This window comes from Neovison vison, chromosome 12 (assembly GCF_020171115.1).
Source record: "Neovison vison isolate M4711 chromosome 12, ASM_NN_V1, whole genome shotgun sequence".
Classification (NCBI taxonomy): Eukaryota; Metazoa; Chordata; class Mammalia; order Carnivora; family Mustelidae; genus Neogale; species Neogale vison.
The window spans coordinates 63,611,151-63,625,982 of record NC_058102.1 but is presented as its reverse complement, the minus strand read 5'-3'; the positions used below and the strand labels follow the sequence as shown (position 1 = coordinate 63,625,982).

Below are 14,832 nucleotides of genomic sequence, written 5' to 3'. Positions count from 1 at the left end.
CTGAGCAGCGCTGCTTCAAGGATTGGGTTTGGTTTCTCTGTTTAAAATTATTTAATGGTTACAGTATACAGTAGGTTCTATAGATAAAATGTAATTACTGCCTGGTTAAATATTTTTAGTTTCTATAAAGTAATTAGAGCTGTAGAGAATTCAAACTTCAGAGAAATTCTTTCTTTTCTTCTTCTTCTTTTTTTTTTTTTTTTAAGGGAAGGCAACTTTTTTTTTTTTTAAGATTTTATGTATTTATTTGACAGAGAGAAATCACAAGTAGATGGAGAGGCAGGCAGAGAGAGAGGGAAGCAGGCTCCCCACTGAGCAGAGAGCCTGTTGCGGGACTCGATCCCAGGACCCCGAGATCATGACCTGAGCCGAAGGCAGCGGCTTAACCCACTGAGCCACCCAGGCGCCCCAAACCTCAGAGAGATTCTTATTGAAATCTCAGAGTATCAATTCTAGAAAGAGATACTTGTGTTTGTTTTTTTCTCTTTCCTAAGTTAGTACAGAAGGGGTGTAGCTCTCACAGCAGCCAGCTGGGTTCAGTAGGTGCTGATAGACTGTCTCTGGAGGGAAAAAATTTCTGGCTTTCAGTGTTTGTCAATTTGTGTGTGTAAATACTGCCATCAAACTACCAATGTGTTGCTATTAAATACTAAATTGAAAAGAGATGTGTATACCACTCATCTATTCCAACACAGTAAGAACTGGCTCCAACATGCCACTTACATTTGGCCATACCTAAGTACCCTGTCAGAAAATGCAAATAGGATGGTCCAATAATGCATAGCTGACATAGTAGTATAAATCATTGACAAGATGCCATGTCACATAAGAATTGAAATGTTGGGGCACCTGGGTGGCTCAGTGGGTTAAAGCCTCTGCATTAGGCTCAGCTCATGATCTGAGGGTCCTGGAATCGAGTCCAACATCGGGCTCTCTGCTCCGCGGGGAGCCTGCTTCCTCCTCTCTCTCTGCCTGCCTCTCTGCCTACTTGTGATCTCTGACTGTCAAGTAAATAAATAAAATCTTAAAAAAAAAAAAAAGAATTGAAATGTTGACCAAAAGTCTAGAATTAAGTATTACTGATACTTTACTACCAAAACACTAATACAATATCTTTTTTTTCTTTTAATACAGACTGTGTGAAAGAAGTGAAATCATTAATGTGGGTGTATGTACTAGTAGGAAATATCATACGTGGAATTGGCGAAACTCCCATAATGCCTTTGGGTATTTCCTACATAGAAGATTTTGCCAAATCTGAAAACTCTCCTTTATATATTGGTGAGTTTGAAAATCTGCCTTAACCTCTTCTCAGGAAAGGAAGTTCCTTACAGGTGGATGTCAGTTACTTGGACTCAGTGATTTCCAGAATGACGAAAAGAGTACCTTGGTACAGCTGGTCATCAATAAAAGTTTACCAAATTGAACTAACTCCAAATAAGCCTCTTTTCTAACTCTGCTTTTTGATATTAAAAATACCACTCATCTAGTACCCCTGGAGTTCTCTTTGACTCATCCATTTCCTTGACACTATTTTATACCAAGTCTGTTAAGTGACTTACCAATGTTTTCTTTAAAATGTCTCTTACATTCAAAATCTTTCTCACTATTTTCATTACATCTATTTTTGTTTGGGTCTTCATTACTTCATCTATAGATGATTATAACATCTTCACTGGTCATGTTATCACTAGCATATTCTTTCAATTTCTAATAAACACTCTTGCAGTATATTTTTTCTCAAATAATGTTTTAATCATGTCTTCCTTACCATGTCAATAAAACATACTAGCTCTTTCTTTACTAAATCTAATCTCTCCAATTACTACTCAATCTGTTTGGTTTCTTCACAATCTCTCCATGCTAGTCAGGCTTTTTCAGATTCTTCACAAATATCTGGTTCATACTTTTGGTTATGTTTCGTGAAATTTCCTTTTCTAAAATCAATCAATGTCACCTCCCACAATAACCAAAATAAGATCTACCTTCTTATGTAGTCTACTAATCTCCTAAATGTTCTTAATTTATTATGAATAGCTTATCTGTATTCTTTAGTTGTTCCATCTGTTGTTATTTACAAAAGTGTAACTTTTAGTTTGGACATATTTTGCTCATAATGTAGACATCTATTTTAAGAATCAGAAATGTCAAAGAGGGTGAAAGAAAGTTGGAGCAGAGTTATACATAATTGAGATAGATCAAAATATTTAGGGGACCTTACCCCAAGTAATCTTTGGCTCTTTTTGATCATTCATTGATTTTTCAATAAGCTTTTTTGATGTTTTTCTTTTCTGTCCTTTCAAATCCCTTATTTATTTATCTTGAAAAAGTACAAATATTTATCTTGAAAGAATACAAATGCTTGCCTGCAATAAATCAACAAACCCCTTGTTATAATCTGTGTTTCTTTATTCAATAAATACTAGGGTGTATAATATATGGAAATAATAGTAATAATCTCTATATGTACTAAGATGAATAAGACATAGTCCATATAAATTTTAGTATATAAATAACTACATAATTATAAATCAACCAAATCTGATAAATACCTGTGTGTAATTAAATTAGAGAAAAAAATCGGACTTAAAAAATGAAATAAATAAATGTGCACATGCATATAATTAAATAACTATAAATCAATAAGCTACACACTGGGAGAAAATAGTTCCATGTATGACTTTGAAGTTTAGGAGAGAACAGAAAAGTAGAAATGAATGTTGAGAGTCACTTACATAGAGAAAACAAATGCAATTAAGAGAAATGAGCGGGGCACCTGGGCGGCTCAGTTGGTTAAGCGACTGCCTTCAGCTCAGGTCATGATCTGGAGTCCTGGGATAGAATCCCACATTGGGCTCCCTGCTTAGCAGGGAGTCTGCTTCTCCCTCTGACCCTCTCCCCTTTCATGCTCTCTCTCTCTCAAGTAAATAAATAAAATTTTTTTAAAAAAGAGAGAGAAATGAGTTAATCAGAAATTCTACATTAAAACACCAAGGAACACTTTTAGTTATTGAGAAGAATGGGAAGAAAAAAAATCAAAGGAGTAGTAACAAGGGAAAAAGTAAACAATAAATGCATAGTTTAGTGAAAGTATTAGGAGGAAATATCAAAAGAGGAGCTAGTCTGCAGGGTCAAATAACATAAAGAGTTAGGAGAATGGAGACCAGAAAAGGACACCAAATAAGTGGCAAAAAGGATACTGGTGCTACCTGCAAGTATTTTGAGAAGAACATGGAAGGATTTGAGCCGATTCAGGAAGTGATGAGGCTGTAAATGCAGAGCAGTGAAATGAAAGCAAGCAGGGTAGAAATGTGAGATATTGTGATCAGTGAACAGGGAAGATCAAACCAGCACACACACAAAAAAAACCATGTCTAGTTGAGCAAGGGCTCAGAGAAGATAGAAGGGGTTGAGGTCAAGAAGTCAAGTCTGTGGAGGGGGGGGTAGCCTATGGAACCATGGAGAAGGCAGAGGACATATTTTGAAGGAAGGAGCAGCACATTGAAGAAGGTTATGTCTGTGTTTTCCGCAGCGGGGATTGCTCAGCCTTGATTCTGAATCGCAGGTAGGCCATGAGCTCACCGATGGTGAAATTCCAGATGAGTAAGAAATCGTGAGGGCAGAGGGGACTGATGAGAATAGAAGGCAAGAATGTGGAGGATAGGAAAGGAGATCATGATCAAAGAAGAGAAGTATTAGTATCAGTGAGAACATAGCCAGAAGAAGAGGTTTCAAGTCAGAAATGTGGGAGTGGAGATTTTCTGAGGAACATGTCATGAGAAAATTACCGTAATGTGGTGTTGGTCTGGAATTCCTCCAAAACTGTGCCTACAGAAAGCAACAAAAGAATCTCACTCTGTGTTGTGGTTTTGTCAACAGCATGATCCCAGCCAATGCTGCTACAGCAGATTTTACCTGCGATTTATCACACAAAAGAATTTGGAGGACTAGAGAATGTGGCTTTAAATATTGAGGTTCTTTTTCTCCACATTAACAGAAACAAACTTTTTACTTATACATACACCAAGCTTAATTTTCTTACAAATTGGAAGTTTAAGGCAAACATATCTGAGGCACAAACAATGCGTCTTCAAACTCTTTATGGAATTAGGACTCTTTATGTGGGTATATAACTATACTATAACTTTATATTTTCATTTATTTTTAGGGTTTGTAGAAACAGGAGCTATCATTGGTCCTTTGATTGGACTTTTGCTAGCATCATTCTGTGCAAATGTTTATGTTGACACTGGATCTGTGAACACAGGTAATTCAATAAAATTTATTTATAGTGTCTAGAATACACAAATCACCTTCAGTTATGTTATCACAGGTCATTCTTGCTTTAGTGGGTTCATGTGTGACAACTGGAGTAAAGGAGTTTAAATAATTTTTCAAATATTTCAAACCAGGGGGCAGGAAAACAAATTAAAATGTTGACCTTCTGGCTTAAAATCCAGTGCTCTTTCTATTATGCCACAACTATGTTTCCTTTTCTCAAGAGATATAAAGACAACAAAGGTCTGAATTTCTTTTAATCAAATTATTATTTATATGTAATTAGAGCTTATAGTTATTAATAAGTATCTGTTTATAAATTCCCTACAGGAGAGGACAGAGAATGAAAATAATTTATTGCTAGGCAATATTGTAATACCACCTATCATCAGACAAATTTTATGAATGTCTAAGTTGTTTACAAATTCTATACTTGGATAAAACCTGAAAACTGTAATATTAATAATTTTCTATGGTTCATGCAGGAATTTGTGACAAGCTAATAAAAATGTGTATATTTCTTTACAGATGATCTGACCATAACTCCCACTGATACTCGTTGGGTTGGTGCATGGTGGTTTGGCTTTTTGATTTGTGCAGGAGTGAATGTGCTCACTGCCGTTCCTTTTTTCTTTCTGCCCAAAACGCTTCCAAAGGAAGGACTAAAGAATAATGCAGACATCATTAAAAATGAGAAAGAAGAGAAACAAAGCAAAAAAGTCAAGAAGGAAAAGGATGGAATCACTAAAGGCAAATATAAAATTCTAAATACCATATAATTTACTTTTTATTTTTTTTTTTTTAGAGATGTGTCTATATTTCACTTTAACACTGTATCATGCTAGGGTGCATTAAGATAATTTGTCATTAATAGTCAGTAGTCAATAATGTCTAACAAGTCTGAGTCTTCCTGTGCTACTACTTGGAAATAAGTGATATAATTTGGAAGCCAAATTATCTGTTATCAACATATATACAAAATCTTATGTTAATTCAGGCACTAAATAAATAAACTCTCATTTGCCTTTAAAAAATCCTTTTTTATAGAGAACATAGGTCTAATTAAAAAGAATACAAATGGAGAACAAAAGGAGGAAAAATATACACTATTGCAAATAAATGTATAGTTCTAAACAACAACAAAAAATGTTAGCTTAACTATGAGCTTCCTGCAAGTTAAGGCAGAAAAAGAAAAGAGAGGTCACAGAACTCTCTATACTTGATAGAAAGAAGAAGAATAATTCTCAAAGAGAAAGTGTTCTCTGAGTGACACACTGTAAAAAAAGAAAAACTTATCATATGATGTATAATGCAAGCACTATGGAACAACATAGTTTTTCAGCAAATACAAGTGCATATTTTATAGAACAGTTTTTTCCCCTTTTGGATACATCTTCAATAAAATCTCAAAGAATAATTTACAGAAAGTGTTTCTATGGGAAACTAAGCTATAGTAATCTAAGTATTTAATGTTCAAGAACACTGATTCTCAAACTGGTCCATATACTGGAATTACCTGGGAAATTTTTAAAAAATACTGATGCCCAGAAATATTGTAGTATTCCCAGGAGGTCCGATTTAATTAGTATGGGGTATGGCTTGGGCCTTGGAACACTCAAAGATTGTTCATTTAGAAGGCGAAGAGAGATTCAGTCTCCTTATCTGTAAAATGGGTTAATAACAATACTTATTATTACAGAGTTGTGTGAGAGTAAAAGGAGCACTGGCACATATTACTATTATTACTGCTACTAGTATTAGTGTTATTACTGTTGATGATGCTACTTCAACCATCACCCATAAATTATAATACCAGTTTGCACAGAATTTTTTATTAACAATTACACATTCACTTAAACTGTTATTAAACATAATACTTCTCAGATCATTTGAAGCCAATTCAGAACCTTTCAAAATTCTCAGAGTGGTCATGATTATACTCACAATTCCTTCTGAAAGGTTGATACGGACTGATAGAAGATTTTAACATAGAATATTGTTTGTGATCTACAAGATCAGTTTTCACAACTAGGGAACAGCTGAACTTAGTATGCGACATATAGAAAAGAGATTTGAACTACTGAGACTTATCTACTAGAACAGAGATGTCAACAAACATGGACAACTTAAAAATCTCCAAAGTGCTCTGAGCACTTCTCACCTGCCATGTATTTTATTTATAAATAGGAATTCTACAGCTACAATAGGTTTCTTTGCATTAAGCTATGCACTCTTCTCTCTCTGAATTTATTTATGGATCCTTTGGATTCCAGCCAATTTATTGGGCAAAAAATACACAGTAAGTAAGGAAATCAAGACAAAGAATGTGAAGATAGGAAAAGAGAAAAGTAATTATAGGGGAGACTTTACCCCCAAAATGGTGGTAGGATGACTTTGGAACATTTCCGAGAAATGGGTCACAAGTTTGGCCCTGAGCTGTGTCAGTCCATACTGAGAGCGGCAAGTTTGGGTTATATCATTTACATAATCCTAAGTAAGTACCAAGTGAATCAAGATTTCAGAGAATAGAACCTGGGAGTTTGTATTTTAAAAGATCCCTAGGTGGTTTCATTGTGTGTCCAGTATGAACTACTGGCAGGACCAAACTGTCATTCTGTGGAAGTAGGAAAATACCTGGCACTTGAGAAAATTATATACCATAAATTCCCACATATTTTAAATGGTCAGGAACAATAATATCAATATTTGAGTGTGAACTTTATCAGGTTGATCTCTTTCTAAGCTTTAAAAAAACAGAACAAACATCTTTCATTTTAGGCAATCTCTAGAAAAGAGAGGATATTAGTAGAAGGAAAAAAAGAAGAAAAAAAAGAAACTGGTATGAACACAGACAATATTTGGATTATGTTATAGTTTTTCCTTAAGACACAATAGTGACTTAGTGATGGTAAAACAGTTGTGTTCTGCTCCCTGCACAGTCAGCTGCATTACTGACTTGCAGAGAGTACCAAAGTGATATAACTTTAGCTTTCAGGAGGTAACAAAATAAAGCAAAGCAAAAAAAAACAAGTATGTGCACCATAAACGAAAAACTTAATTTGAGAGGGGAGGTTGGTGTTTTAGAAAAAGTCATTTTCAAAATGCAAAGTCAAGCTAGTTTAACACTATTGTCATTCTTTCATTTCAGATTTTTTACCATTCATGAAAAGTCTTTTATGCAACCCAATTTATATGCTTTTCATACTAATTAGCATTGTACAGTTCAATGCATTTGTTAATATGTTCACCTTCATGCCTAAATATCTGGAACAGCAGTATGGAAAATCATCTTCAGATGCAATCTTTCTAATTGGTATGTTTATTCTTCTCTATATCAGTAGCTCCTCCCCCCGCCCTTTTTTTTAACCATGAAAGAGTAAACAGTGTGACGATGATGGGTCTAGCAAACTCCTAAACTGATACATGTGGAGATGTTTCTGTCTCTGGCCCATTTCCCCCTTCCATTCTCCAGGGAAATCAACAAGGAAGGGAAGGAAAGAAGCCAGGAAATCCTGGCTTTCTTTTCTGGTCTTTCTCCAGTCAGAATGCAAATTCAAAATATTTTTGGAAATCCTGGGGAATGTACGGATTAGAGATAATTTTCAGAGAAGCAAACGATTAACGTAAAAAAGAAAACAATGTTAATTCATTAGGAATCTGAGTTTTACTCTTTAACTCTAGGTTATGAATTCCTGAGTTCCCTGGGCCCTCTGGTGGTTTGAGGCGTCTTTACAGCCCAAGCATTCTGTTTCTCCCAAGACCACATTACCTCCAGGGGCTCTCTTCCACCTTGGCTTTCCCGTGAGAGCTTTTTACTGTTTTGAAAAGTGAATTTCCCAGACTGCCTGCATCCTTATCACCTAGAGTGCTTGTTAAAAGTTCAGATACCTGGTGCCCACCTCAAACATACTAAATTAGACAATCTGGTGTGGTATCCTGGAATGACTTTATAACCAGTCTCCCAAGAAAATGTTGATGGGATTCACTTACCCTGGCATTGTAAGGATGCAACTGAGCACTGTCTTTTCCTTTTTCTTGATGTTTCCCCCTTTTTCTAGGGAGAGAGACATGAAATGTAAATGTACTTGACAATCACAGGCTCAGCAATCTTCCAAAGTATCTTGAACTAAGTCAAATTCTCAACATCTAGAGTAGGTATAAACAACCGCAAAATTATATTAATCATAAACTAATGACCAACTTTGACTTGTCACTCCTACCTGAACCATTAGAAGGAAATGTAGAATATGACCCCTGCATACAAGAAATTTACAACCTACTATAATTTATTAAAGGAAGAATAGTGATAACAGTCTTCAAAATACTTTGACATTGTGGGGCATTTAAAAATCTCTCTGTACGTAATTTTATCTCCATTTAGTTAATATATCCTAACAGATGTGAGATTATATTTAGTTAATATAATGTGTTAGGATTCAGTTATGTTGGATGTGAGCCCGTTGTGGAAACATATGAAGGTGATTGAGACTTTATAGGTAATTCTTAATTTTACCCACTTAAGAAAGTATATGGATCATATATCTTAATACAACCTAAGGCGTGATATATATACATGATATATTAACTAAATGGAGAATAAAATTCAATCAGCTTTCTTCACTGTGAGTTGAATCTAAATGATTTCTTACGTAAGACCTATTAGATAAGTGTTATCATATTTGTTCTTTTGCTAAGTCTCTTTGTAAATAACATTTTATTTACATTTATAGGCATTTATAACTTACCTCCAATATGCATTGGATATATAGCTGGTGGTTTAATTATGAAGAAGTTCAAGATTACTGTCAAACAAGCTGCCCACATAGGATGTTGGTTATCTTTAATTGAGTATCTTCTCCATTTTTTGTGTTTTCTCATGATCTGTGATAATTCTTCAGTTGCTGGCATAACCACCACTTATAAAGGGTATGTTGTTTTCTAATGAATACATTTCTAATGTTCATCTAACATTCATAATGTTCATTCATTTCGAATACAGTTAATAACGTATTTTATTCAATGATTACCCATGACCAGATCATTAGCTAATTAGAATTCACAACAATAATCCATGGTCTTTATCTTTTTTCCATCTGTCAATTATAAGCCTAGTCCTCCAGGCTCTAGGCTTATTAAAGAGGTTGGGAACATATCATAGGGTTAGTGAGTTTATGACTACACGTGTGTGTGTATGATACTAATAGATATTAAAGTGGATGTCAAACAAACTACCAACAGTCTTAGGTTGTATTAAGGTATATGATCCATATACTTTATACTTTCATAAGCAGGTAAAATTAAGAATTACCTATAAAGTCTCAATCACCTTTATATGTTTCCACAATGGGCTCACATCCAGCATAACTGAATCCTAACACATGATATATTAGTTCATATGTAAATTCACACATTTCATTTGTCTAATTATGTCTCTATCATTGAATAGTTTTGGATATGTATTTGAGGGTTAGCTGAATTTATAGGAGGGTTATGCAGAGTAATGTTTTCTGTTGACTTTTGATAATACATCCTAACAGATGTGAGATGATATCTCATTGTGGCTTTGATTTTTATTTCTCTAATGACTGGTGATATTGAGTATCCTTTCATTTCCTTATTGGCCATCTGTATGTCTTCTATGGAAAATTCTCTGTTTAGTTCCTCTGCCCATTTTAATACTTGGTCTTAGTCAAAAGGCTTAAAAATGATCCTCTGCCCATTTTTAAATCAGCTTGTTTGCTTTTTTGGTATTGGATTTTATTAGATTTTAGTTTTTTGTATTGAGTTTCATTAGTTTTTAAAATATATTTTGGATATTAATTGCTTAACACCTATATGACTTGCAAATATTTACCCCCATTTCATAGGGTGTCTTTTCATTTTGTTTATGATCTCTCTTGCTGTCCGGAAGCTTTTTAGTTGATGTGGTTCCACTTATTTTTGCTTTTGTTACTTGTGCTTTTTTGTGTCAATCCAAAAAATCATTGCCAAGATTGATGTTAAAGAGTTCACCCACTACATTTTCTTCTAGGAATTTTATGGCTCCAGGTCTTAAATTTAACTCTTTAATCCATTTAAGTTTATTCTTTGTGTATTGGGTAAGATAGTGGTCTAGTTTCACTCTTTTTATGTGGCTGTCCAGTTTCCCAACATCATTTATGAAGAGAGTATCTTTTCCCCAACAGTAAATTCTTAGCTCTCTTGTTGTAAATTAACCATATATGCATGGTTTATTTTTGGGTTCTCTATTCTGTTCCATAGTTTTTGTGACTCTTTTTTATGCTAATATCATACCGTTTTGATTACTGTAGCTTTGTAAAACAGTTTGAAATCCAGAAGTGTGATACTTCCAGCTTTGTTCTTCTATCTCAAGATTGTTTTGGCTACTTAATTGTGGGTTCATACAAACTTTAGAATTATTTTCCTCTCTTTATGAAAAATGTCAGTTGTACACTGGAATCTGTTTAGGGATTGCACTGAATCTGCGGATTGTTTGTAGTAGTGTGGACATTTTAGCAATATTGATTCTTCCAGCCCATGAGCTTAGAATATCTTTCTATTTATTTGTGTCTTCCTCAGTTTCTTTCATCCATGTCTAATAGTTTTCAGTGTACATATTCTCACATCCTTGGTTAAATTTATTCCCTAAGTATTTATTCTTTTGATGCAATTATTGGATTGTTTTCTTAATTTCTCTGCTAATGTTTTGTTGAGGCTGAGCTTCACAAGGTGCTAACCGTGCTCTACTGTTGGGACAAGGTTGCTGGCCAGGCCCTCTACAGGAGAGAGGCCTCTAGCTGTATCCCAGAGTTAGGTGGTGCTAGAAACTGCATCCTCTGGTTGGGTAGGGTCATTATCCATGTTCTCTCATCAGGTGAGGCTGCAAGCTCTGCTCCATGATTGGGTAGAGTCACTGAATAGGTTCCCTGCCTGAACAAGGCTTCACACTGTGTTCACTACTACTTCAGGTAGTGCCGAAGGCTGGGCTATACTGCTGGGTGGTGCTGTAGTCTGGGCTCTGAGGTTACCCAGGGTTGCTGTTCAGGCTCCTTGGTTATGTGGGGCCAGAGGTTACATTTAACAGTAGAGCAGGGCTATTAGCTTGGCTCCCAGACTGAGCAGGACTATAAGAATGGACTCTGGCTTCGGTTCTCTGGCCGGGCTTTCTGGATGGGGAAGACTGGAGGCTGTGCTCAGTAGTTAGGCAGGTCTGTGAGTTTGCTTCTCTGCTCAAACGGGGCAGTTGAACTGCCTCCACAGCCACCATGGCCTGTTGACTAGGTACCCAAATCAAGCAGAAGTGCCAGCTGAGCTCCTTGGCCAAAAGGAGCCACCATTCAGCTCTGTAGATGAGCTGTACCACAGGCTGGGATCTGTACTTGGTCAATGCTGCAAGTAAGAATACAGTCTGCCAAGATCTGAGTGCTGCTTGCTATAATCCCTGTCCCCTTTCTCCTTCTTTATCTAATTCCTCATAAGTGAGGCCTGCAGATTCTCCCAGTGATCCTCGTGAGGTGAGACCTGAATGGGCCTTCTGGGAAACATCTCACAATGCCAAGGGAGCTTGATGTCCACCTTGGGTTCTCTTTTCCCACTGGCAAAATTGTAGACCCAGGGAGGCCTTCCCAGTGTGGCGTTATGCTGAGCTGGTGGTGGGCAATTTGTTTAGAGTGCATCTGCTCCTTGTACCATTCCAATGTGGTCTCTGTAGGTCTTCATGGTCCAGGGGGGTACTTTAGCTTCACCTCCAGGTTCTGGGATTTTCACTTATCTATAGATAGCTGCTAATTGGTCTTCTTGGGAGGGAGACTGTTCCAGAACAACCTACCTTGCCATTTTGGTGACCACTGCACATACTTTATACTAGGAGAATGTATTTGTTTACTCAAGTAGTTAGCTTTCTAAAGCTAAATGTACTATCTGCATTACAAATTGAATTTACAGATTCTGATCTTCAAAATTGCATTCAAGCATAAGATCTCTTGTTACTACCATATGGATCAACCACAGAAATTTGGTCATCTTCATTTTTGTGTTCAAATAATGCCAGAAAAAGCACCTTCTATCTGATAGGCAATCAGTTAATGCCTGTTTTGCCTATTTCTTTATCTGAAGAAAATCACTGAAAAGTGGCTATGTGGTCACCAAAGCAGATATTTTTTAATGCCAGAGCTTAGTACTGAGTCCACACATGGATAGTGGGAAGAGTCCTGTTTCTACTTTGGGGAGGAGAGGAAATAAAATCTTGGATTAAGATGAAAAGAAGAAAAAGAAAATGCTCTAATAGTCTTTCAACATTCATGCATTATTTTAAATCATTTCAGAATGCAACAAGATTTATATGTGGGAAATGCCATCCTTGCTGATTGTAACAGGGATTGCAACTGTCCAACTAAAACATGGGACCCTGTGTGTGGAAACAACGGTGTGTCATATATGTCAGCTTGTCTTGCTGGTTGTGAGACATCTGTTGGAGCAGGAATAAATATGGTAACACATTCTATTGGTCTTTTTACAGAACTTTGGTTTTATGCATTGCACTGAAAACTTCAACATGAACTGGGTCCTCATTTGATAGAAATAAAATTGAAGTCTTTCTAAATGTTCATTTAATTTACTTTTTATTCCATAAATCTTATTTTAACTCCATAATGTCTGACCACTAATCTTTTTCTTTAATTTTTTTGAATATAGTGGACACTGATCACTGATCTCTAATTTTATAGCAGTAATGTCACTACTCAGATAATTCATTTTAAAAATATTCTGGACTAAAATATTTTTATCATTGAGATGAAGTTGGTGGTTTTTTTATTTCCATTATCCGGCTAATTGCTTTGCCATTTTTTTTCTCCTTTTCTATATTTTTTACGTTCTGACAGCTATTTAAGAAGATGGAATTAGCCTTTTTTTTCTTTGCCTAAATAATGTTACGATATTTAAAATGTTGATTGGTGATAAAGTAAAACTTTCAAAAAATTTTCATAAAATTCTTATGAAAACCTGGAAACATACAAGAATTTTTAAAGGATTGACTTTACTCTGTTTTTCTGAAATGAACTGTATTTTTTGAAATAAAGTTTTATTCGTAAGTATCTAAATATTTCCACTGAGTGTTCTGAAGCAAACTTTATTATACTTCCTGTTGTAACAAAACAGTATATGTTTTTAAAAGACATGACTTTAGAATATCTGAGCTATTGCAAATTTACTTCACATATTTAGAAAGAAATGCATTTTTCTTTTTTTTTTTTTAAGATTTTATTTACTTATTTGACAGACAGAGATCACAAGCAGGTAGAGAGGCAGGCAGAGAGAGAGAGAGAGGGAAGCAGGCTCCCTGCTGAGCAGAGAGCCCCACGTGGGACTCGATCGCAGGACCCTGAGATCATGACCCGAGCTGAAGGCAGCAGCTTAACCCACTGACCCACCTAGGCGCCCCAGAAATGCATTTTTCTAAAACTGCCTTTCCATGTCTTGTTTTATGCTATAATCCTGAGAGGGACCATAATCGAGATGAGAATAAAGGGAATAAATAGTCTCCATCTTGATCTGGCTGGCTATATAGAAAATATTTGTGATTTGTGTTCAAAATTTTACTCTTTTAAATAGAATAATATATTATTTTCCCACAGGTGTTCCAAAATTGTAGCTGCATTCAAACATCAGGAAATGCATCTGCAGTTCTTGGTCTGTGTGACAAAGGACATGACTGTTCCATGATGCTTCAGTACTTTTTAATCTTGTCAGCAGTTGGCAGTTTCATTTATTCTTTATCTGCCATACCTGGATATATGGTTCTCCTAAGGTACAAAAATCATTTTCTTTATTTGGATTCCCTTTTGGCCCTTTATTAAGGTAATTTTTTCTCAGAAAGCCACTTGGAGCCTATATTATCTAAGAATTCAGTGCTTTCATGTATCACTTAATAAAAGTTCTACATTAGGCATCGTTGAATTTCACAAAATTTTATAGTTCAGGAGTATGAATATTCACCTTTCAGAATTTCTCTTCCTAACTTTTCCTTTATTTTTTGCAGTTAAATTATGTGAACCTCTCATTGTTTAACACAAGAAGAGACATTTATATTTTAGTATAAACTGTATGAAATGGTCATTTCAATAGATATAGAGTAGTTGCCTAGCAGTCATTTCATATGGCTCAAGCTATAGGACATCAGAGTGTAAAGCTGTCAGAAGCCTTGGTGTCACCAATTACTATCTAAAGGACATTAAAAGGGTCACTTAATCTGAGCTTCATTTTTTTAAATAAAAAAATAGGTGTAACAATAAATGTTCAACTCTTCTTACAAGTCTATCCTGAGAGACAAATGATGAAGGGCTTTCTCAAACTAGGAAACTGCAGAGCTCCAATTCAAACTTCGGTGTCATACACATGTGTTCATTGAATTCCAGCATTCTTCATGCCTAGTAAACAATCGCAGATATTCCTAGTGAACAAAATTTGCATTTCTTTCTCTTTTCTTCGTATTTTATTGGAACTTAGAGGCAGAGTTAAGATAATTACGATTCTCAGTGTATAGCACATTATTCT

General features: G+C 35.5%; 1 protein-coding gene across 7 annotated transcripts in view; it reads left to right on the top strand.

The window, feature by feature from the left end:
• Positions 1 to 14,832, top strand: part of SLCO1A2 (solute carrier organic anion transporter family member 1A2) — a 118,747-nt gene that overhangs the window by 90,019 nt on the left and 13,896 nt on the right. For all 7 annotated transcript variants that reach the window (XM_044227851.1, XM_044227852.1, XM_044227849.1 and 4 more), the window contains 7 exons: positions 1,135 to 1,281; positions 4,169 to 4,267; positions 4,807 to 5,028; positions 7,427 to 7,591; positions 9,009 to 9,204; positions 12,603 to 12,768; positions 13,914 to 14,086. In XM_044227851.1, coding sequence (XP_044083786.1) covers positions 1,135 to 1,281; positions 4,169 to 4,267; positions 4,807 to 5,028; positions 7,427 to 7,591; positions 9,009 to 9,204; positions 12,603 to 12,768; positions 13,914 to 14,086 — 1,168 coding nt within the window. The remainder of the gene's footprint in view (positions 1 to 1,134; positions 1,282 to 4,168; positions 4,268 to 4,806; positions 5,029 to 7,426; positions 7,592 to 9,008; positions 9,205 to 12,602; positions 12,769 to 13,913; positions 14,087 to 14,832) is intronic.